This window comes from Otolemur garnettii, unplaced genomic scaffold (assembly GCF_000181295.1).
Source record: "Otolemur garnettii isolate 467f Iridium unplaced genomic scaffold, OtoGar3 scaffold00007, whole genome shotgun sequence".
Classification (NCBI taxonomy): Eukaryota; Metazoa; Chordata; class Mammalia; order Primates; family Galagidae; genus Otolemur; species Otolemur garnettii.
In genome coordinates, this window is record NW_003852402.1 from 33,002,063 (window position 1) to 33,027,671 (window position 25,609).

At 35.0% G+C, this 25,609-nt stretch overlaps 1 protein-coding gene across 1 annotated transcript; it reads right to left on the reverse strand.

Moving 5' to 3' along the window:
* Positions 1 to 3,092: 3,092 nt before the first annotated feature.
* On the reverse strand, positions 3,093 to 13,018 carry NTS (neurotensin). The gene is made up of 4 exons (XM_003783379.3): positions 12,836 to 13,018; positions 10,777 to 10,838; positions 5,919 to 6,143; positions 3,093 to 3,318 (listed from the first exon to the last, which is right to left on the reverse strand). Exons 1-4 carry the CDS (start codon positions 12,906 to 12,908, stop codon positions 3,166 to 3,168), a joined length of 513 nt encoding a protein of 170 aa, XP_003783427.1. The 5' UTR covers positions 12,909 to 13,018; the 3' UTR covers positions 3,093 to 3,165.
* Positions 13,019 to 25,609: the final 12,591 nt, after the last annotated feature.

Sequence of the window (25,609 nt, forward strand, 5' to 3'; positions counted from 1 at the left end):
ATTCTGGGACCATTTACTGATATGGGGAAATAAAGAAGTGACCCTGAGAAGAGAAGAGATAGTTCTTCCACTGAAATGGAAGGGGAGAGAAAGAATGGGAAGTGGATGCAGGGTGGTTGTTACAATTGTTGGAGGGAGAGTAATGATAGAATTTTCCTTTATTTAAATTTGTAGTTAAATGACTAGAAAGTCATCAAACAAAAGTGAGGAGAATGATTGTTGCTTTAATTCAGGAAAGAAAAGAAGGTGTGACCCAATCATCAATGAGAATAAGAGGTGAAATTTATTAGGCAAATATAGTCAGAATTCTGGGTAAAAATAAGGGACCACTTGAGATCTGTAAATGTGTGTGTGTGTGTGTGTGTGTGTGTGTGTGTGTAAGTCTTCAGAAAGATTGAGTAGGTTTGTCCATCTGTGATAAACTTCTTAATTGAGATCAAAATCTGGTTATGATCTGTATTTTGACAGTTTCATATGCTCTAGGATGGGAAGTTGAGGGTAACAAAGGAGCAATTTTAATTTTGGACCATACATTTAAGCCAGCAAAAGAGAAAAATGGATAAATTATTAGAAGTGAAGAGTAAACAGAAGTGAGACAATGGATTATGCAGAATCATATATGTTAGAGTGAGAGTTCCAGATTATGTCAACTGGAAAGAAAAGATGATGGTTAAAGAGTAGAGTGCTTTAAATTCAAATTTGAGAAAGGATTATTTACAGGTAGTGAAAAGTTCTATCATACAACTATGACAGTGATTACTTGAGATGAAATGGATAAATGTTTATTTGGGGGATTGAAGATGTTAAGAAGCTGAATAGGAAGATTGTTTTGTGGATCTTGTACATGCATGTGGATGTTTGTGAGGATAAGAAATGAGGCAATTAACCAGGAAAAGAGTAGTTGCTCAAAACACAGGTGGGTAGTAGATGAAGTTGTCGTAGGCATTGTATTTCAAATAATCTGTAGTTTTTAAAATGGGAAACCAAAAAATGGTATGGAGGTGGCCAAAACACATACCTGAGTTCTAGACCCTGGATTATGAAGTGTGGTCAATTATTGAAAAGCCAATCGAGGAAGCAATGACTACAAGTTTCAGAGGAAACAATTGAAAGATTTAGGCATTTAGAAAAAGGTGAATATTGCCTTAAAATAGAACATTGATGATAATGTTTGACCTGGGAGGGTTGAAATTCTGTTGGCTAATGAAGTAAATAGGGCGGTATAACATCTCTTCAGTATCTCTTTGTCAGAAAGTCTGTACTGCTGCTACAACTAGTAATGACTTAAAAATTAAATGTGTTATTAATATGTTTGAGGCATCATTCTAAGCGTTTATGTGTATGTGTATATGTACACATACGTGTGTGTATCAGCCTGTCTCATCCTCCTTCATACTCCAACATTATCTACATTACATACTTGAGAAAACAGAACTGTTAAATAAGTTTCCAAGATGACAAGTGAGTAATTAGGTGAATCTGGGCATTCTGGCTCTGGAGAAGACATCCCCAATCACTACAGAATAGTTTCAGTTTCACAATTAGTACATTGGGTACTTTTTAATGTTGAAGCTAATGGGATGGCAACAATGGTGGGGTAGTGGTAGTGAGAAGTCATATTTTACAAGAAAAATTCAAAGATTTTTTGGCTCCTCTTAAATCCTACTCTGTGTAGGATAAAGCTAAGGAAAGAAACAATCTCCTCAAAATGTTGTGGAGTTCTATGTATTCAACACTAACATGGAGCCAGTAGATGATCTAATGCATGGCCACATAAAAGAAAAACTTAAATCAATTCAAGATGGGGGGTGGGGAATGCAGGAGTGGGAGAGGAGAGGGGGTCTGGGGCTCTCCCACTACATGGGCACCATGTAGAAGTGCATGGCACACATTTTGGGTGCAGGACACAGCTACAAGAGACTCTACCTAACAAATTCAAATATTGTGATTGGTCATTTGTGCCCTCACATTAACCTGAAACAATTTTGAAAAATTAAAAAAAAAGAAATATTCCATTTATAATGGAACATAATGGAATATATATGGAATATAAAATAATGACTATAAAAACTATTAAATAAAACATTTAGATACAAATTGAACAAAAAAATGAGTTAGAACCTGCATAACAAAAACTATAAAAGGTTGTTAAATGACCAAAAAAAAAAAAAAAAATAGATGTGGAGTTCTCTAGGCTCCCTATTTCCAGAACAACTTAAGTTCTAATTTTGTCCTGTGTACATGACTTTGGATTAAGTTCCAGCCACATGAGGAGAGGTCTTTCCTAGACCCCTGTAAAAGAATCAAAATATCACTAACAATGATGAAATGCAAAGGCTGTGAGGGCTTAAGATATCATAAATGTGATTTTAAAGGAAATTTAGGATTAGTTACTTCAAATATAGTTCAAGTATGCCCTCCCAATTGGGAAAAAATTATTAGTCACACAAATATATCAGTGAGGTTAAAAATGAAGTTATTATTTCCTGGATCAAAACGTGAAAAGGGGAAAAAGGCAATGAAAAATAACCCTTGCAATGGAATTAAACCCACAGAGGTACATATGAGTCTGATGACTTGTCTTTTTATTAGCTATCAAGTTCACTTAACAGACAAAAATTCAGTTGAAGCTAACACATGAAAATAGGCACAATTAAAAATAGATCATTAATCATTCCTTCAGATGGTCCTATTTTATCACAGTATTTTTTCTATGTCTAAGAGATAACCAAGTAAGTCTTGAAAAGAGTGTGCATTCTTTCAATTCAGTAAAACATTCAGCCAAATAATTAAAGAGGTGCTATTACTTTGTGTGGGTTTAATGATAGGCAAGATAGAATTTACTGCAGCACTTTGACCTCTTATAATTTGGTATAAGATACCAAACATATTGACTTCAAATAATGTGTTTAGCAAAGTTACAAAACATTCCATATGTGACTTAACATTAACTCCAATTATACACAACACATCATGCTGAAGGTCTAGATTTATTTGAAAACATGTAGTTCAATTCATATCAGCGCAGTAAAACCACATTCAATACATCACAATTGGGGAAGGAACAAAATGAGTGTGTTCTGTCAAATCTGCACACAAATATAATTTAATATTCAATTAAAGGGTGATAAATCACGATCACAGGGAAATAAAATATTTCTCCCTTCAGTAGTAGTAAGAATCTCTCTTGAGGATGTAGGGTCTTCGGGGTTTATTCTCGTACAGCTGCCGTTTCAGAATGTAAGGGATCTTTCGCTTTATGACTTCTTCCTTCTCATTTTTGTCATTGTCAGCATCAAGAATATCCTCCTGAATTAACTGCAAGATTAGGAAGAACATATAGATATGTAATTTTCATGCATAAAATCTTCCATTTAGAGCATTTTTTACACGTGATCCTATTTGCTGTTAAAACAGAAGGGCATATCTCGATGATGTATATGAAGTTTAAAGAAATTAAAACTTTCATCAAAGGACAGGTGCTATCTGGTGTCTGAGATAAGATGAGAATGTGATCATTTGGATTCTGAGTTCAGTGTCCTTCCCAGATCAGTAGGCTAGCCCTTTAACACAATTTGTGTATGTTTCAAGCTACACACTCATCCCTCTAATGGAAAGAACACACCAAATAGAACTTTGGGCAGTTTTTAGGCTAAAATGTACGATGGAGAGATCAAAATGGTATGAAATACATATTATATTGCAACAAATAGAGTTTTGAATCTGGTAAGCCAAATTTGACTACAAAAGTAACAGGATTTAACAGTCAATTACCAACCTGACTTGAAATTCTTTCCAAGGATCCATTTCTCAATAGTGGAAATTATGCCTGCTTTGCATAACTTTGTTGAGTCAGTATATGGGAAAACTCTGCTTAAATGGATCGCCTCGGATTGCAGTGCTTAATAATCACAAACAGATTCAATAACTTAAAGGGAATTTAGTTTCCAAGTAGAATCTTGCCTACTATCTCATTGAATACGTCCAATTTTAAAATTAATTCTGTTTTTTTGATATTGTTCTAACTCAAAAATTTCAACTAGCATAAAGTATGGAAGAACTTTTTCCAGAACTTTACACACAAGTTACTTGAAATAAATAAATAAATATATATATTCTCAAGTTAAGAATTTTCTTCATAGTTGTGGTTATCTTCTAAACTTTGGGGTTACCATAATGTATATTACAGAAGACTAAGTTTTAAATTATAATGTGTATGCATAAAATCCTATCACCAAGCACTTTGTTTCAACCCACAGCTATTAAACTTCAGACAAGGAAAATCAACCATTGTCAAGACAATCTAGTTCCTTAATCCTTAGTTTCTTTGTGCATAGTCTATAATTACTTGTGCTGTGCTCAGAATATTATCGTTTTATTTTTAAATCACTCAATAACATTTAAAACAGGAAAAGTTTCAGTTTTATTTGCACTTGATTTGTCTGCATAATAGTTTATTGAGTTAATTTTTTTCTAGATCAATAGCACATGATTAAAATTTCTCTATATTACAAGGTATGTTTATCAAATTTTATAACCTGAAAATATTTTAAATGCTAAACCATTTCGCTGGAATTGAAATTAAAGGAGGAATGGTACAGTAAGTAGAATGAAAACCAGCACTTTCAAGTGTTTTAGTTGGAAAATATCCTTTTGTTTACTGGTTATAGTAAACAGTAGAAATTCTGCTTGCTTTTCTACTTGTGTCCAGGGTCCCTCTGGTGTGGTCGGTCACAATCTTTTACATTAGCTAGGAAAGCACCTTCAGATAGAGTCTCAAGGTTGGTGCAAATCCAGAATAGAAAACAGTAAGCAAATCTCTCTTAGAAATTAATCTGAAAGAAATGTTTCCCTTTTGAAAAAATTTTAAAGTCTTTCTTTTCCTTTCCTTTAAAGTATTCATTTCCCTCCTCCTCTCCTCTTCTTTCGGTCCTGACATTTTTCCCTGTCTCTCCAAAGCTCCAATTTAAATTTCAGAGCAAATTATATTAAGGACATTAATTACAAAGTGTTTTTGCAAGTTCATTATTATATCCATACACACATAGTCATGTATTATTTATAAACAAACACAAAAAGCTGGAATGAAGGGGCTATACATCCCTATCGTCTGTCCATCTACCTATATATGCACCTGTACACACATACACATATATATGTATTATACAAATTCCAAAATATTTTTATGTCCCTAAAATATTCAAATTCAAAGGGTTCCAATAAAGCTGGAAGAATAAGTATATATATCCCTATCTTATATTTTTATATAAAAATAATATGTTATATTTTCATATAAATAAAATATTTATTTTTACATTTTTATATAAATAAAATCCATTTTTATTTGACTGACATTTTCAAAGAAAAATGAAAACTTTTGTGTTTTATCCCTTTGTTGTTTGTCAAGTTTTGTGTTCAGTGTTTGTTTATGGCTAAGTAAACAATTTCGTGTTTATAGGAAAACATTTAAAGTTACTTAAATTTCTTAGACATGTCACCACCACCAAAAACTTGCCTAAGCATGTCATCCACTTAAGAATAATAAAAACAGGGTGGCACCTGTGGCTCAAAGGAGTAGGCACCAGCCCCATATGCCGGAGGTGGTGGGTTCAAACCCAGCCCTGGCCAAAAACTGCAAAAAGAAGAAAAAAAAAGAATAACAAAAATATATGGACCAAATGTGCCTTAAGATATATCCCCCTTTTAAGGTTGAAAATAAGGATTTTACTAAACTCCAAATATGTGAAAACATTTCGAAGATTTGAAGGAATGTTGACCTGAACACATGGTTTATCCTTCCTGTATATTTGTAGGTTTTCCTGTTATGATAATGATCAAGATTTTTAAAAAATCAATACACATCAATGAGGACGAACTCGCATATCTATAATTACATCCATGTTTTGTCTTCGTCTTACCTCCCAGTGTTGAAAGGCCCTGCTGTGACAGATTTTCTGGAGCTGGTATATTGTCAGCATTGCTTCCAAGCTGAAGCCATCGGCAGGAGTGGGGACTTTCCTTCTTGGCACAAGCTCCTCTTCACGAAACTCTCCTGTTTCTTCGGGTTGGGTGTTCAGGTTGTTCACAAAACTGCAAACATTTAGCAGGGTCATTTTCCAAGAGGGAGCACCGGCTTTACTGATCTGAAATATAGAAAAAAAAAATACATTACAACTAAAACTTGTGTTATAGGAGTAAGAAATAAATTTCTTTGGAGATAAACAGTGACTTTGCACACATCATTGTTAACTCAGTTTGATAAATACAGTGTTAGTAACTTAGCAGTATCATGTCACGAAGTTAAAGATAGTGCTAATATTTTACCTCCTCTATTTAATAGTATGAAATAAACTTGAACAAGTATACATAGGCATTCACATAGGCACACACAAAAATACAAAAGACAATAGAATCTATATATATATGTATGTATATAAATATTTCTGTATATATCACAGATGAAATTGACTACACCAATTTTTTTAAAAAAAATACGTAAAGTAAACCTTAAATAAGTGGTATAAACAAAAGTATCACAGAATCACCGATCAAAGGCACAATATAGTAAGTAAAGAAATATGTGTGGGGCGGCGCCTATGGTTCAACGGAGTAGGGCACCAGTCCCATATACCGGAGGTGGCAGGTTCAAATCCAGCCCTGACCAAAAGCTGCCAAAAAAAATAAATAAAAATAAGTGAAGTAATTTTCAATTTGCTTACTATTAGATTGGAAGACCTTAGTAAGTATAAGCACTCTTAATGGTAACTAGGACATGGGGAAGTAGGTGTTCCTTTCCTAAATGCATTAGAAACTCTGTAAATTGACCTCCCAAGGGACTGTAACAGACCTGGTCAGCATGGGAGGTGGTTAACATAAGGAACCAGGCCCATTGTACTGTTACATACATGTAGTGCCTGTCCTGTCTGTGAAAATTAGGTCAATTTAAGGAGGTGGTCGATGTAGAGAGGTGGTCAATGACAGAGGTTCTACCGTATTTGTTGTTCTTGATATAATTGGGTAAAATTTCTTAAAGAGTATTTTTGACAATCCTTAGCTGAGAAGGGACACTGAGAAAGGGGTTTAAGGGGGTGTTGAGGGAATACCTGGCTTCCTGAACCAGAAAGTCTGGAGGGCATGAAATAACCAAGGTAACAATGCCCAATAGAAAGAGACAATCAATAACTGATAGAAAAGGGCAATATGGCCTGGAGGTGCGGAGAGACCTATGAAAGCCAATTTCTGATGGAATAGTTAATATACGACCTCCCACCCCCTCCTCACTTCTGCCGATCTTGGTTTGTCTCTTAACTTTCTTTCGTTTATGAGGCAGACCCACTTTCAACTCTCTTTGGAAGTGCTCTAAACTTTCTCTCTGTTTTTCTAAATAAAACCTCCCTTCCTTTGTTACCCTGAAACTCATTACATTTACTCTCTATCCACATTGACTGTGCCACTCCAATTCTATGTTGAATTTCCGCTAACTTTTGCTTTTGGTTACTGCCATGCTTCGGTTGAACTATCTAGCTCAACCAAGTAATTGCACCAGTTTAACTGGGTTCCTAGAACTGGAACCCCCACTCCCCAACAGTAAGTATGCATTAAAATCATAAATATGCATACTCTTTGATGAAAATTTTACCCTAAGGGGATGCAAATTTTTGAGTACAAAATGTTTGCTACAGGTACATTTTCAAACAGCTTGCATATCTTTTCTGTTATGTCCTTTGAATATGGTTACTTAGGCCTTGCTGGAATTTTTCTGCTATGGAGGACTATTTGAGAAGAAATATACTGCATTTCAGGGCAGCACTAAATGCCTATTAGTAGGGCACTATTCATTCAGAAAGCTCTTCAGAGATCATCTATTTCAATGATTTTCAAAGTTTGTTTCTTACAACACCAGTTCTGTACTCATTTATTTTAAAAAGCGCTCCACTGTCAGGCAAATTGGAAAATTTGAGTTTAAAGAAAATGTAAAGACTTCTTGAATTTAGGCATCCTCCAAGCTTTTTACATGCAAATATTCGTTCTGACTTTTCAATGAAGCTGAATATAGTGTACAATGTTCCCCACACTAATTTGACCACAGAACACTACATTCATAAAGTGTATATACGTAAGGCTCAGTGTGGCCTGTTTTTCTGTAAATGAAGAAACTTAGTTTAATCATGTTGTTCCCTTCTACCCAGTAAGATAGTCACTCCCTCGCCCATCATTGCTGATGGCCACATCAGCCCTTGTCAGACCCAGGAAGCACAGGAGACAGAGCACCCTTTAAAGGGTGTCTAAGGAGACGTATTCGAAAACATATTTGTATAAGGTTAAAACTATAAACATCTATCTATTTCCTTATTTAAATGTAATCTGAGCAGTATGACTAACACTTACTACCTATAATACACTAAACTCCAGTAAGTTCAGCAGATGGTGAATTCAAGGATTTAAAAAAAATGGAAATAATGAAAACCATCTGTGTTGGAGCCCTTGAGTTTGTGAATCTGAATACAAAATATGAGGGAGTAGCAAATTTTGGAGTCCCATTGTTTGTTCATAAACATCTATTGAACTCCTACTATGTAAGACATTATAGGAAATTCTAATGTTCTAGCAGCCTTTTGAAAATTTGAAGAAAGTACACCATGAAGAAAGTACACCAGTTTCTTTACCTTAATAAACACTAGCATTGGTACTAAAGAGAATTATAGTGTAGGGAAAAAAATCTTCCCTCTCGGAGACTTCTTTGCAGCCTTTGGAATTATTCCTGGCCTTCTATTGCTACACTAGTATTTCGGTGTCTAAAAAGATTTATTCTAAAATTGAAATCGCTCACATATTTCACTTATAAAATGGAAAGAAGAAAACTGAAGCTTATTGAAGCTTGCAAAAGTGGAACTGTGTTCCTAAGAACATCCAACACTGTTCTCATTGTAATTTTAAATGTAGCCACTTGTTAAACATGACCATAAGTCTGGAGTTTTCATTTGCACAGGGCTTATACCAGAAATGCTTGAATCATAAAGAAATAAAAGATAAAGTCATTTTCTGGGAAAAAAAAAGAGCTTTTTGTTCTCATTGTAACAGCAAAATTAGAATAATTATACTTCTAGGTACCTGCTCATCATAGATTGTGTTACTTGTCTCAATTAAAAGGAGGCCTTGAAATTCAAATTCTTTTTTGTTCTGTTTTAGAGATATATCCCATGACTGAATGAAAAAGAAAAATTAAATGGTGCCTATACTTTTGCTGTGTATTTCTTATGAGATGCGAAAATTTCAAAGGAAAAAAATCTACACCAAGACTCCAAGGCGTTCTAATCTAGTTCAATTGCTGACACAGACTGTGGACTTCAATTATCTTCCGTGTTTTGAGGTGATAAGATTATAGTCACTGCTATTCTGATCGAGTGTTGCACAAGGAGCCCCTTAACGTAAAGTTAAATGTATTAACTCATTGAGTTTTAGTCACTGACTAAATTTGTTCATTCCTGATAGAAAACTTATTAAGTTATGGTAACATTGGCTGTGATCTGATCAATTAATTTTTGTAGATCTGGGCCATTATGGTAAACTTTTAGTGTATATATAACTTTATATATATGCATTAAAATTTCCCAATATTCCTTCTAAGCACCACAGTAGAAATATATATTGTTGTGAGCTTTGCGATAATAAGGCCCTTCCCTCTCAAACACACACAGGAATGGATTATTTCCTTCCCACTCACTACCGAACATAACTCTACTTGTATATGGAGTATTACTGCACCTGTCACGTGTTGTTTCAATTAGGGAAGAGGGATATGAGAGGGCAGAACTTGAATAACACTTGAGAAATGAGGCGGGTTTGTGTCCTTACTCTTCCACCATTCACATCTGTTGAGTCCTCAGTCTTGATACAGCGCTGCTGTAATGACTGTGCTGGGTGATTGGTTCACATTTAGATACACACTGATTGACTCTCTCTGAATAATCCATATTACATGGTAGAATGGTAGTCAGACATATTCTAATAGAGTTTTATTCCTAAATCCAGTTTGGGAACTTGCTTTCAAGGTCCCAAGAAAGGAATAATAGGTCCCAGAATACGAAATTGCATTTGGCTCATTTATAAAAAAGAGAGAGAGAGAGAGAGAGAGAGCAGGTACAGATAATGTGTTTGTTATAGGGAGAATTTAAATCCAGACAAGCAAGGAAGAATGTAGTTCAATTAATTTTGAACACACTGCACAACTGCAAATGTCTATACCATGAAGTCCAGCCCCTGCGTGTAAAAATAGGGAAACAAAAATAAGCAATTAATCCATCCTTAAGATCGAACAGTTTCTAAGTCACTGTTTCAGGATTAGATCCCAAGGTTCTTGTTCTTTGGTGGTCATGAACTTTTATTTTTAATGTAGGAACACTTTTTATCTTTCTCTCAACATAATAGAAAAGGCAAAAAGTTCCCTTAGCTTTCATTTAACTTGAGGCCAGTCATCTTTCATTGTGCCCCAAAGTGAAAAAGGATGGAAGCAAATTCCTTTAAATACATTTGCTTATCATACAAAGACTATTAAAGTTTCAGTAGGCTGATTGATAATTGCTGTGGTTTCTTTCCCGTCACATCAACACCCTTAACTTCTTCAAACTAAAAGAAAAGTCCCCCCCAAAAAAGGAAATGCCTCCCAAGGAACTTTTCAATCTTGATGGGAAGTTATTACTGTAGGAAAAGGGCGTGATGTTTTGAATGAAAGTTTATATGTTCTTCAAACCAGGGTTAAAGAAAAGAAAATGTTACCTTTGATGTGTGCAGATTGGTCAATAAGTCTGCCTCTAATGTTTTCATTTCCTCTTCTGAATCTGAGTAAAATCGAAACCACATGTTTACTATATAATCACATACCATATGATTATATCATAATCTACAGATTTTAGATTAATCTCAAAAAATGACTCCTTGAGGTTTAATGCCTGTGTGTATTCATTCTTTTTAACATAGAATTTAGGAAGAAAACAAATTATAGTTTTATTTTAGGCTAACAGCAGACAGCTAGAACAGTAGAGGCACTTCTAAGAAAATAAGCATACAATTATTTACCAAGACAGCTATTAATTTGGAGCTAGTCTCTGAAAGTCAGTAAAGAAAATTGATTACATTTTATAACAAAGATGTCATCAAATATGCCACAATAGTTTATTTTTACCAGCAATAGTTTACATATATAAAAATATCATATTGATATTCTTAAAACAACATAATTATGTGAACAGAGGATTTTTTACTGATAACTTTAAAATAATAAGCATACTGAGATTCATTTAACTTGAGATGCTATTTTTCCAAACACACTTTGAAAGAATTGTTTTTGTACGTTAGGCCAAATTTTGGAATTATGTTATAAAAGAAGGCAAAAGTTAAAACTCTGTCTTCCTTACACTATCAACTCATTGAAGAAAAGGGTTAGACTTGGAGAAACCATTTGTTAAATTGTACCTGAAACTAAATTATACCAGAAATCTTTTCTCTCTATTTGTTTAAGATAAAATGTTTGCAAGAGAAGTGGCAAATTCCATTAAAGATATGAACAAAATAGATCAAAATCCTCATAACTTTTGGCTCATCACAGCAAGTAGTTTCAAGAGTTAATAAGCATAGTGCTTAATCAATAACTCAGTTTGGGTCACGTGCTGTACGTATACCTTTAATCTCACACAATTATCAAATAAAATCACAACTATAGAAAAGTGGATATTTTTTCTCATAATAGACTTACAATTCAGAAGTTCAAGCTTGTTTTCGAATGATTAAAATAATTTTACAAATTTACACAAATCAGTTAAATCTGCTAGAATTAAATTTCATAAATTCAATAAAATGATAGAATAAGTCTGAATCAAATATGTCAATGTCATCATTCTGAGTTAGAGCATAAAACAGGTTAAACTGTGTGCTGCATTTATCCCCTAAGTTTTTCTCCCTTTGATGTGATCATGCAAATTGCTTTTAAACATGAATTAGAGCAGTTGGATGTAGTTTTACTACTACTATTTCATGTTACTTCCTTAAACTTAAATATTATTTGCAAGACAAGTTATTGATCATTACTAAATAATATAACTTCTCTTTATCATATGGAAAACCCTCGAAAGCCACATAATTTCCATTAAGGTAAGGATACTAATTTCTCAATTACATCTTGTATCAACTTAAATGACAAGGCCAAAGTATCAAATGATTAATACCATGCCTATTTGTCACTCAGACTATGCAAAATGTATTCTCAAAAAAAGACTTGGAATATCTTGGTATTTTTCTAGAAACAATTTTCTACAAATAATGCTGCATTCATTTATTAATCATCAATTTTCACTTTGTTCTAGTAACACACACACAGTTATGAAGATAATTTGGGGACAATTATAAGGGTGAGGGAGGGAGCAGCCCTTGCTTCCTAAGAGACGAATGAGTGTGAAGCATGTTGAATGAAATGGGTTTTAATAACGGGTTTGCACAATGACAACCTCCTCCACTGTACTTCTCATTAGATAATGACCGGCCTAAAGTAAAGTTGCCTGGGGTTTATTTTCTCTAGTGGTTGCATTCCAAAGGGAAGCGTGCGATGTTTCATTGAGATCCCCCCTTTTTTTCTTTGCAGATTTAAAAAGAGAAAATAAATCCCTCCATTCTTGCAATCATAAAGATGGGGGGGGATAGTCACGGTTTCTAATACTAAAAAGCAAACCCTGAATAATAGGGAGAAACTCTTCTCCTTGGATACAGTAACGTAAGTAGCAACACACTGCAAAAGAGAGAAAAGAAATCACTTCAGGGAGTTGGGAAATGCAGCTTCGCTTACCTGAGCACAGACTCCAGGAGCTGAGAGCCAGCAGGAGCATGCAGACCAGCTGGGTTTTCGTTGCTGGCATCATCTCTTTCAGCCTTCTCACAAGTCACGTCCCGAAAAGTCAGAAATAAACGGAAGGGAGCTCTCTCTAGCTCTGTCTCTTGCCTTCAGCTAGCTTTGAAAGTAAGAGAACTCCGGAGAGATGCTCTGGCCATTCCCTATATATACATGCAAGCAGGAGGATGATGTCATGACTGTACAGGGATTATCTTTCCAGGATGTGCCCTGCCTTCACCTTTATCCCCCTCCTCCTCTCCCCACTTCCTCTTTTGTCCCCCACTATCCTCTCCCACTTCAGAACCTTGAGTGAAAGTGACGATCTTCCCTAATTACTGCTGCTGCTCTGGATTCTGACGCACAGAAAGAATCATTCAAAAGCAGTGCCGTATACAGCAGGCTGGAAAAGTGCCCCCACTATCCTTCTACTCCCATTTCCTCCCGTCCCCGAGTCCCCAAAAGTCATCATTTCAATTATATGAAACATGAGATCTGTTATTTCCACTATTTAAGAAAAATATCTAGGATGAATGCAGGAAATCAGTGATTTCGTAGGCTTGGAAATTCTAAAAGAGTTAGGGTACTTTTCTGGTAATCCGAGCTTCTGAGCAAATGTTTTTCAGGTTCCAGAACTAATAGAAGATGTAGATAATAGAAGAATGTTTTAGAATGAAAAAATATATAGGCACAGAATCTAGTTATAGGCATTCAGCAAAAGAATTTAGATACAAGAGAGAAAAATCAATAAAGTAAAAAATAGTAGCTCTAGGAAATTATCTCCCATCACGTTGAAGTTTTCACAAGTAATTGGGAGAAGAACTGAATTATGTGTGCTGATTTTTGATTGAATGTCTTAGAAAAATAATTTCATGTTTATAAAATCCAGCTATAAGGCATTCATGTGCTAGCAGGTGCTGTATCACCGATTGGTTTTGTCTCTGCTTATTCTCCCTTTTTCTGTATATATTATTCTGCTCTTTTTGGATCCATTCTTTTTTGGTATTTCTTTTTTTTTTAATTTCAGATTAATAGGAAAGAACATAAATCCAGTGAGAAGTGGGTTATGTGCCTCCCAATTTGGATTCATTCCTGATGCAGTGTCCCATTCTTGGTGTAATCCCCTTAGCACTGGTTTTCATCATTGCATCAACTTTTTGTCCCTGTTACAGTCCTATTTTCACCATATGGATGAGACTGTACTTTTGGAAAGGAGACGATCCTCAATAACTGCCCATTCACCAGAGTCACTTTTCTATGACAGAATCGTTACGAATTTCATGAGTTACAATGCTACTCATTCCTTCTCGGAGTTCTCAGAAGAAAATAGCTCAAAATGCCTTTTGGAGTGAAGCTTTCTTCTCGCATGAGTTATTTCAGGACACAATAATCTGAAAAGAAACGTTGTTAGGGATGTGAATATTTAAAGCTAAAGTGGTCTCAGACTTGTTCAATTTTTAAATAAAATGAATCATGTAGTAACAACTGTGAAAATCCATATTGATTTCTCCTAGATATTTGATTTATGTTGTAAATATATGTATATGAAATTCATTTCATCTTTAAGCTTAAGGAAAGAGCAAGTTCAGACATTTAATAATTATTTAAAACAAAAAAGAATCACTCATATAACGACTTCAGGAATTTAACGATGGATTATATTTTTATTACTTCTCGTTCGTTGTGTAAGCTTACACACAACACAATAGTGAGCATGATTCCCTTAGGTAAAGTTTTCTATCAAGCGCAATTAATTGACAAATGTGAAATGTATACAAATCTAGATAATTTTTGCTTTTCTACCACTAGGGGGCACAATGGAAGTTTAAAAGGCGTTTCCTTTTCATTTAACTGGGCGCCTTGGAATTCTGATCAGGATGGTGCTTACTTTCCTCTCTCTTTGTGATAGAATCCTTTTAAAGTCACTTTGGTGTTAGAACCAGAAAATTATATATTCTTTACATGTCTGCTTTTGAATTGAAAATACAAAGAGTGATCTTTTAAAACCTGTGATAGAAGTCTATAGTAAAAAGAGAGGAGCAAACCTTAATTCCCCCTGGTGATTTCTTCAGTAAATGAAGCTCAGGGGAATTTTGACAAAATTCAGTCCTAACTAATTAGAAAAACAGGAGGAGGAGAACGAACAGCAGAAATTCGCTTTCAGTATGTAATGTGAATATGTATTAGTCGTTAACGTGAGAATTGCTTTAGATACGTGATAAACCTGAAAGAAATGTGAAAACACATAATGTCAAATGATTCAAAAATCAAATAAATGCTACATGTTGTTAATGCTGTTTTTTCTTTGCCGAAAAAAAGGATGTGTAACTTTTTCTGTGTAAATTTATGATGTAGATAAACTTTATCTGACCTCTAGTTTTTTTTAATGTATTACTTTTTTTTTAGTCCTAATCTAAATACTTTAAACTGCAGAAAAGCCACCTAAACAATTTGTTTTAGGAGTGTAGGTTAAGTGTGGATCTTTCCACTTAAAAAACGGCCCACGAAGTGCCCACCTGGTGCCTTTACTGCAGGATAGTAGCCGATTTTCAATGGAGGTGAGTGAACTAGTTTTGTTCTAAAGGCTTTTTACCTGAAATCCTTCTAAGGATACCTATAGTTTTCCAGGGTCGCCTGTTGAGTTTGAGGTCACTAACTTTAAGTGGATGTTCCTTGTCTGGGTGTCTGTTGATGGTAACATTTCTACAGCAGGTGTATTTCTGAGCTTCTGCTGTGACTTGTCAGAACCTTTAATAGGTAAATGCTCAAACCAATCAGCAGAGACCCCTGAAAGACAGCCTGAAAGATGGGTAATCAGAAAAAGGTCTGTACGCTTATTTAATTTGGAGATGAGAAATTTAACTCGGAGATGAGAATCAACTGATAAACCGTGGCTCTTTCATTCATAGGATTTCTTTTTATACCTGTGGAGGCTTCACTACCTCAGTAACACCTTACCTTGGCTCTCCACTCTTCAGATACTTAAATCACTATAACTTGGTCTGTAGTATGTCTACTACTTGGAATCTCTCTCCCATCTTCCTTTGAACGTCCTGTCTCTCACTTTCTCATGTTATAGCTCATTCTTAAAAGATTATATTTTACAGGATTGGCACCCGTTAGGGCACCAGCCACATACCCCAGGACTGGCAGGTTCAAACCTAGCCCAGGCCTGCTAAACAACAATGACAACTATAACAACCTGCAGTCCCAGCTACTCGGGAGGCTGAGGCCAGAGAATCACTTAAGCCCAAGAGGTTGAGGTTGCTGTGAGTTGTGATGCCATGGCCCTCTACCAAGGATGACATAGTGAAAACTCTGTTCCCCCCACCCCACCCAAAGGTTATATTTTACAGCCTAATCAACATAAATCTTTCCAAGTTTGAATCCTGAGAGTAGTTGTGTCTACATCAACTCTCCTGAAATTCTCCTAAATGCTCAGCACTGGCAACCTGTAAACTGCTAGCAGGAAAGGGCTCTTATTATATTTCTTCTTTCAAGATTTATAACCTGCAAGAGCTCAATACAGACCTACTAGTTCAACTAAAATACTACGTTAGATTTCTAACATGTTTTCACTTTTTACATTTCTTTCAGCCACACCTCTGAAAACTCCTTTGTAACTATTAAGATTTATGTTTTACACGCACCTTTACACAGCCTCAGACTTTCCTCTAGTCATTCTCCTTTTCCTTGGCTGAGAAAGTTAACTTTGGAAAGTCATTCGAGAAGATTGCCCTGGATTATGTTCAATCATCAGATGAGTTTTTAGAATGAATTGCAGGTTTTCTCCATTTCTATAAATGAGTCGATGATTCGAAGCTGTAACTCTGATTCATCTGAACAAACAGTGACATCAATGTCTTTGTGAACCAAATTGATTTTTCTGTTCCATTAAAGTCTATTTTCTAGCATTCAGGTAAATAGATGCGTGCACACACCCACCCTCACACACACTGTCTTGTATACAAAAGGATTATAACTCAGACTTTGGAGATTTAGGTGAATGGAAACCACATGTTCAATTTCCCAGTCTGTGTGTAACTAACTACAGTTCTTCCTGTCTCTATCTTTGGATCCTTACAGTAAATTAACTTGGCAAAACTGATGATGGGTTTCCGTAATTTGCATTTCTGTAATTTACTTAGTTAAATTCTCATTATAACTCATGCTTGGCTTGGAAATTGTATTTTAGTGAATTATCCTGTTTAACTAAAGATGTTCCACACTGCAGTCTCTGCTTACTTCACCTCTATCCCTTTCTCAGATCCAAGAAAAAAAACTGAGATACCCACAAGATTATGACCCACTATATGAAATTCTCAGGCGTTTGCCTTGGTAAGCCTCCTTTTTTGCATGAGATGAAAATAAAAGGAAAAAAAGTTCCTGACAATTTTCTTCTTTTATGTTTCCTGGTTTTACAAGTTGATGCAATTATCTAGAGTAAGAAATGAGATCATTCTTATTGAAAGAAGATTTTCCCTCTTTTTGTAATGTGTTACAAAGACTAAGAAAATTTCCCTAGCACTGCAACACTCAAAAAAGAATAGACATATTTGAGCGACCATTTACCAGGAACAGATTCATTGAAACTCTCCTTTTGTGTGTGTGTGTGTGTGTGTGTGTGTGTGTTTCTTAAGAAGATATCAGATGGTAAATTTGGAACACAATGGTATTATATTATTTACGCTCCTTTGTCATATTATTCTTTAAATGTATAGTTTTTCCCCACTGATCCTGATGCTTTGAATCCTATCTATTCCTTAGTAATCTTCCAGTTTGCAGCTCTGATGATTTGAATTCAGTCACTTCCTCAGGAACTCTGCTTGGAGTTTATTAGGCAAAATTATGATCTGACATAACACGTTGGATTTCCCGATGCACCTTTCTAAAAATATCCTCCTAGTGTTTTTCCTTTTAATTTCAAATTATTAATAGGGCAAACTGTGTGTGTTCCATGGATAGCTTTTATAATGCTTTAGTCGGGGCTATACGTATGCCCATCACCCAAATGGTGCACATTGCTCCTGTTAGGTGGTTGTTATCCCTCCCGGTCTCCCCTCTACTTGATTTCCGAAGATGTTGACTTCTTTCCGTGCACTCATGTGTCCATCAACTAACTCCAAATTCATGGAAATGAATGTGATGTTTGTTTTCCATTCTCGGCATAGTTAGGATAATGGTCTCTCCCTAGCGCCTTGCATTTCTGTTCTTGGAACCATGATTTATTGAGTTACACAGATCAAAAACCTAGGATCCGTCTACATTTTGTTCTCTCCTTCATCTCTTCTTAGCTATCAAAAACCTCTGGGTGGAGGACACTAATATATATTTTCAATCCAATTGCTTTTTTTTTCTTCCATCATTATCACCCCGCCACCCCCGGTCCCAAACCATCACCATCTTTCCCCTGCTCTGAAGCAATAGCCCATTGAATAGTCTTTCTGCAGCCCTGATCTCTTTCATCCCGGTCACCACACAGTAGCCAGAGAAGTTTCTTGTTTCTTTTCTCTAATGTAAATCTATTCTTGTCATTCTCTCCTTAAAAGCACTCTGAAAGTTCCCCTTATACTTAGAACAAATGCCTGACTCTGGCTCCTCAGGTGAGTGGATTCTGAATATCCTTCCATTTTCCTCTTCGGCTTCTGTGCTTCATGCACAGTGGTCTTCTTTGGATTTTCTGCAAACATGCTAAGCTTTTTGCTCAGAGGTCTTCAACAAACACTGTGATTACTATTTACTATTTATTTACTGTTACCCAGAGTAGATGAAATACACCCTCTTATTCTTTGACCTTGACATTGGCTATCAAACTTACGTTGGCCAGTAGGATATTATATGACTTAAGGAAAACAGATGGGGTACGTGCCTGAGGCACTGGACTGGCTCTTTTATTGCCATGAAAATAACTTTTCCTGGACGTTCCCAGAGTGAGGAAGGACGTAGGGAACAAAACTGTCCCACCTGACGAGAAAATCCACAGTGTGAAGCCGAGATTCCTGAGCTTAAAGCAGAGTCACCTGGTTAAGTGATAGACACACAAAAAATGAAATTAAATGATTTGTTTTAAGTAACAGAGTTTTGGGATAGTTTGTTACCCAGCATTTTTGTGGCAATCGCTGCCTGACACAGCCATTAATTTTGCTACTCACCCCATGGCTGCCCCATTCAATCTCTATGGCCTTTACCCATTTATTTTTGCCTTAAGTAAAAGTGAGGATATTTTTGTCTTGTTTTACTAAGTCATCAGAACATAAATAATTATTTTACATTGTGGACATTCACCAAATATTGATAATGAGATAAATGAATGAACTAATGAAATTCCACAAACCTGTCCCTGAGGGATAGCTATCTATCCCTCACCTTTCACAAAGACCCTTTTATTATGAGGTCTGGGAACAATGAACTTAAAAAGCAAATATTTGTTGTTTGTTTTAGATATTCCTAGTTAAATTAGGTAGTAAGAGAGGATGATTCCACTTAAAGAGTATGAATGTTGTTTTTAATTGCAACGGACATTTTGCATGTTACCATTAAGGACTGGTGAGTTAAATTGTTAGTGCTTCCAACTTTATGCAGAATGAATAGATACTGGCAAGTTGTCAGAGGCAGAGGAAAGGAGTAAATGATATAACATTCTGAGAATAGAAACAGCCCCTGCAACCAGTAGCAAAGACCTTAGCGTAATCTAAAGATTAAACCTGAAATTCAATTACTTAAAACTTACTCTTCTACAGCCACAATGCTACACTCATTTAATTTCATGTAACACAGCATAGTATGAAATAGATTCACAGGATGATATTCCCATGGTGTAGGTTAAAAAATTAATATGAGGGGCGGCCTCTGTGGCTCAAAGGAGTAGGGCACCGCCCCCATATACCAGAGGTAGCAAGTTCAAACCTGGCTCTGGTCAAAAACCGCAAAAAAAAAAATAATAAAATAAAATGAGATGGAAATAGTTTAGTCAAGAATAAGGGAACTTTTTGAGCAGAGCATGGATAGCATTGAAGAAAACTTTCATTTCCAAAGCATCAGCTAATCTTTGTAACATTAACGCCAGATCCAAGTAATAAGTCAAAGAAAATGCTAACATGGCATAGGAAATATTATGTCAAACAAAGGGGAGGATAATATTTTCAACTTAGAGGTACAGTCAGCAGAAGAAAACTTATATCTGATTTTGATTCTAATTCATCAGTTGAACCATATTTTTCTCCCTTTTCAGGCTTAAGTATGTTACACATCTTAAATGTACAGACTCTTGATCTCATACTCCTTCTTCTTATGAGAACTATACAAAACCTAATGGCTTTGCTTACACTGAGTTGTTTTAACTGGGGTAGACAATGAGAATAGACGGGAGAGTGGAGGAGAAAATGAGGGTGCAGCCTGAGGGAGTGGAAACCCAGGAAGGAGAACTTTCCTGCCTTGTACTCTAGGTGGAGACACCGTATGCACAGAATGGAATTACAGACCAGAACTCGCAGAGCTGGGCCGTCTGATAATACTGTCCTAGTTCATTGACACTCCCTCCAAAAAGTGCGAACGGAAACGAGCTGTACAAAACTTGTCTTATCTTTTCATTTTAGAGAGAAAGAAATGCAGGCTCATACACTATAAGTGAATTACAGATGCTCTTCACCTTCCAACCCTTAAGTACATAGGTCCTAAATGTATGGAGTCTGCCCACGTTTCTTTTCCTAGGGGAAGGTCATTCCCTAACATCATTTAAGCTATTGTGAGAAATTAACTTATTCCCTATGAATTTCTCAATTATTAATACAGCATCCACACAAGTTGGAACATATCCAAAAGGCATCAGTCACTATAAAACAGAGGCTTTCCTTTGGAACAAGTCTTTCTTTTTTTTTTTTTTTTGGTCTTCTCTATACAAGGACTTGATTTTGGCATGGCCATTTCTGTGCTTTCTTCTGGTATACTAGAGTGCAAGTACTGAGTTTTAGGCTAGCTATATGCTCAACTTAATAAGCAACTACCTACCAGTTTCCTAGGTGTTTATAACATTATAACACCCTTGCTAACTTTCGGTATTGCTGGTTACCTTTTTTTTAAATTTTAGCCTTTATATGTCGTGTGATATGGTATCTATTGGTTTTAATTTGCAATTCCTTGATGAGTCACTGTATCTTTTGCATATGTATAGTGACTGTTCATATATTATTCTTTAAGAATAATTTGTTCAGATGTTTACGCATCATTTAATTGGACTGTCTCTTTATTGTTGAGTTATGGAGTTTCTCTTTTTGTACATACAGACACACACATATATACACACAAATGCATGGCAAATATTTTCTCCCAATTTGCAGCTTGATTGTTTTCATAAGAATACATTTCATTGCGCAAGTGTTTATATTTGGTAAATCAATTAACTATTTTTATCCTTTCTGGTTAGTACCTTAATATCCTACAAAATCTTTGCCTATCATGTGTCATAAAAATGTTTCTCTATGTTTGCTTCTAGAAGCTTTATAATGTTAGCTTTTAAATTTGGCATATAGGGTGGCGTCTGTGGCTCAAAAGGGTAGGGTGCTGGCCCCATATGCCAGAGGTGGCAGGTTCAAACCCAGCCCTGGTAAAAAAAAAAAACAATTAGGTATATAGAAAATCTCACATTCATCTTGGTGTATTTTATAAAACAGACGTGAAGATAGATATCTTATTTGTATTTTCCATTTTAGTATTCAGTTGTTTCACATAATTTGTTAAATAAATACTTCCCCACCGAAAATTTTGATGCCTCTTTTGTGAAACCACAGATAAGATCATCTATGTATAAGTATATTCCCTTTCAATTATCTATGCATCTTTTTTTTTTCAGTTTTTGGCCAGGGCTGGGTTTGAACCCACCAGCTCCGGTATATGGGGCCGGCACCCTACTCACTGAGCCACAGGCGCCACCCTCTATTCATCTTAAATTATGTGAATATCATATATATGGTGCCCATTAAGTTTGTGGTTTAAATCGCACACAAACTTTATGGCCACCTTGTATTTTGATAATTGTAGCTTTGTAGTAACTTTGAAATCAATATGTTTAAGTTCCTTAGCTTTGTCCCCTTTAAAATCATTTTGAATACTTTAGGTTCTTCACATTTCCACATACAATTCCCAACTGAGTTATTTGTTTATATTTTAATACCTGATTTTGACTGGGATTTCATTAACTCAAACTGATCAAACTAGAAATAACTGATGTCTTCAACATAGTATAATCCATCAAGAATATAGTATGTATATTCTATGAATATATTCTCATGTAGTTTTCTATTCTCTAACTAAACAAGCATACTGTCTGAAAATAAAGATACTTTTTGTCTTCCTTTTTAAACATTAAATTATTGATATCCTTGCTATTGTTATTATTTCTTACTGAATTAATTAGGACTGCCAGTACAATGACAATAAAGTGGTAAGAGCAGAAATACTTGCCCTATTCCTGATTTCAGATGGAAGGAGTTTAGTATTTCAGAATGATGAATTAAAGTTTTATATACATTGCTAGTCTGCTGAGAGATTTTTTAATCATAAGTGGGTGCTCAATTGTGTTAAATGCTTTTGCCAGATGTATTATCATATAAATTTTGCCTTTCTTTTCCATTGGTGTGATAAATTATTTTGACAGTTTTTTTAACGTTAAATCAACACTATGTTGTTGAGATAAAACCCTAACTGTTTACGTTATCAATAATGTAGGCATCAGGCTATTAGTAGTCAAAATTGGGGGGACCTAAATTTATACATTGATTTTTAACTGTGCTGGGCTTATTAAAGCGTCAACTGTACTTTTGGTTTAAATTACTCTTCTCTATCTTCTTTGAGGTAAGTTAGAATATTGATTTAAAAACCTTTATCTTTTTAAATTTTTTATTTGGAATTATTATGGATACATAGTAGTTGTATATGTTTATAGGGTACATGTAATATTTTGATACAGACATACAATGTGTATTAATCAAATCAGGGTGACTGGAATACACCTCATTTCAGGCATTTATCGTTTACATTAGAAACATTCCAATTCCATTCTTTTAATTTTGTGAAAGCATACCCTAGCTAATTGTTGATTATAGTTACTATACTGCGCTATCAATGTTCCTTTTATGTAACTATGTAATTACATTTCTGTATGCACAAACCATCCCAACTTTATTTCCAACTTTTGGTAACCATCATTATACTCTTTGTCTCCATGAGATTAATTTTGATCAAATTTGGCTCTCATATGTGAATAAGAACATGTTCTTTGTCTTTCAAACCTCTTGTATTTTTAATACAAACTTTCAAATGTATAACTTTTCATTACATTAAGGGTTGAACTATTTCCCACTAATTTTGCTAAGTTGTACTTTCACTGCTATTCATTTAAAAACGTCTTCTAGATTAAAATCATATCAGGGATCTTCTCTGACCACAGTGGTATAACATTAGAAATAAATAAGGGAAGAAATTTTGGAAAATTCACAAAGAGGTAGAAATTAAACAATGCGCTCCTATATAACCAGGGGATAGAAGAAGAAATTAAAAGGTTAAGAAATAGCTTGAGGAAAACTGAAATGGAAACACAACATACCAAAACTCTGGGAAGCAGGAATTGCAATTCTGAGAGTGAATCATAGCAATACAATATACATATACATATACATAGCAATGTATATGGATACCCTTCCATATCCAAAAGGAAGAATAATACCAAATAAACAAGCTAAGTTCATACCTGATGAATTAAAAAAAAAAAGAGCAAATTAAGCCCAAAGTTAGAGAAGGAAGAAAATAAAAAATAAAAGGGCAGCGCCTGTGGCTCAAAGGAGTAGGGCGGTGGCCCCATATGCCAGAGGTGGTGGGTTCAAACCCAGCCTCGGCCAAAAAAAAAAAGAAAAGAAAAGAAAAAATGAGGTGGAGAGTTGATTTCTTAAAAAGATAAACAAAATCAGAAAAGCTTTAGTTAACTCAAAATAGAAGAGGTGAAACAAATAAAATCAGAAATGAAGAAGACATTTCAAATGATAATACCAAAATACAAAAAAGACTATTGTGAATAATCATATGCCAACATATTGGCCAGCCTAGAAGCAATAGTAAAATTCCTTGACATATCCAACCTACTGAGACTAAATCATGGATAAAGAGAAGAACAGTAATGAGATTAAATTGGAAATAAAAAGTCATTTATCAGAGAAAAACCCAGGACCCCTTGATTCACTGTTAAACTATAAAACTGTACCAAACATTTACAAAACTAATACCAATCCTTCCCAAACTATTCAAAAAATTCAAAGAGGACTCCATTACCCTGACACCAAGTCAGAGAACAGCACTATAAGAAAAGAAAATTCCAGAATACTATTCCTAGTGAACATAAATGCAAATACTCTCAAGAAAATACTAGCAAACCAAATTGAAAGAGTCAATCATCATTATAAATGAGATTTATCCCTGGGTTGCAAAGAGATTCACAAGATACAAATCAATAAATGCAATATGCCACATTAACAGAATAAAGGACAAAATTCATATTAGCGTCTCAACAGTTGTGGAAAGGGCATTCTACAAAATTCACCATCTTTTCATAAGAAAAACTATCAACACACAAGCTATAACAGAAATGTACCTCAACACAATAAAGGCCATCTATAACAAGCTCACAGCTAACATTACACTCAAATGATGAGAAGGTGAAAGCTTTTCTTATAAGATCAGAAACAAAACAAGCCTGCCCACACTTGCCACTTCTATTCAACATAGTACTGGATGTCCTAGCCAGAGCAATTAAGCAAGAGGAAAAACTAAGAGACATCCCAATTGGAAAGAAACAAGTTAAATTATGTCTGTTTGAGACCAATATCCTAAGAAAAGTATATCCAGAATAGAAAAATAAATAGCACATATATTCTTTAATAAATTGGAACGAAGTCATGGACACAGAGAGGAGTAAAAGTTATTGGAAAACAAGCAAGAGGGAGGGAGAAGGTGGATTGGGGCAAAAATGTACCTAATGGCTACAGTGACTAGTCTGTGGGTGAAGGGCACACTAATAGCTCTGACTCAAGCATTCCAAAACTATCCATGTAACAAAAAATATTTTTACCCATTAATATTTTGAAATTCTGAAAAATAAAACTGTGTCTGTTTGAAGAGAACAGGATCTTCTACAGATAAAACTCTGAATTCCTCACCAAAACAAGTTAGGACTAATCAACAAATTCAGTAAAGTTGAAGGATAAAAAATCAACATTCAAAGTCAATGGCATGTCTGCACACTAACCACTAACTACCCGAGAAGAACATCGAGAAAGCAATCCCGTCAACAATCGCTACAATAAACAAATAACACATAAACACATTAAAAAAAAAATATGTTGGAGTAAATTTAACGGAGGGGGTGAATGATTTGTACAATGAATACAATAAAACATTGATGTAGATACAAATAGATGGAAAGACATCTCCTGGATGAAAAGAATGTCTTAACCTCAAAAATATTAAACTAAGTTTTAAAAAATGACTCAAAAGACAACATTTTAAATTATTTTGTTAGAATGAAATTTCTGAAAAAGCTACCATTCTGGGACAGAAATCAGATAAGTAGTTACCTGAAGAGGCAATCAGATCAGGAAGTGATGCACACAGTTAGGCAAGGGAAACTTTGGGGGGCGATCATTGCACCGCTGTATAAATTTACTAAAACTCACCAACTGTGCATTT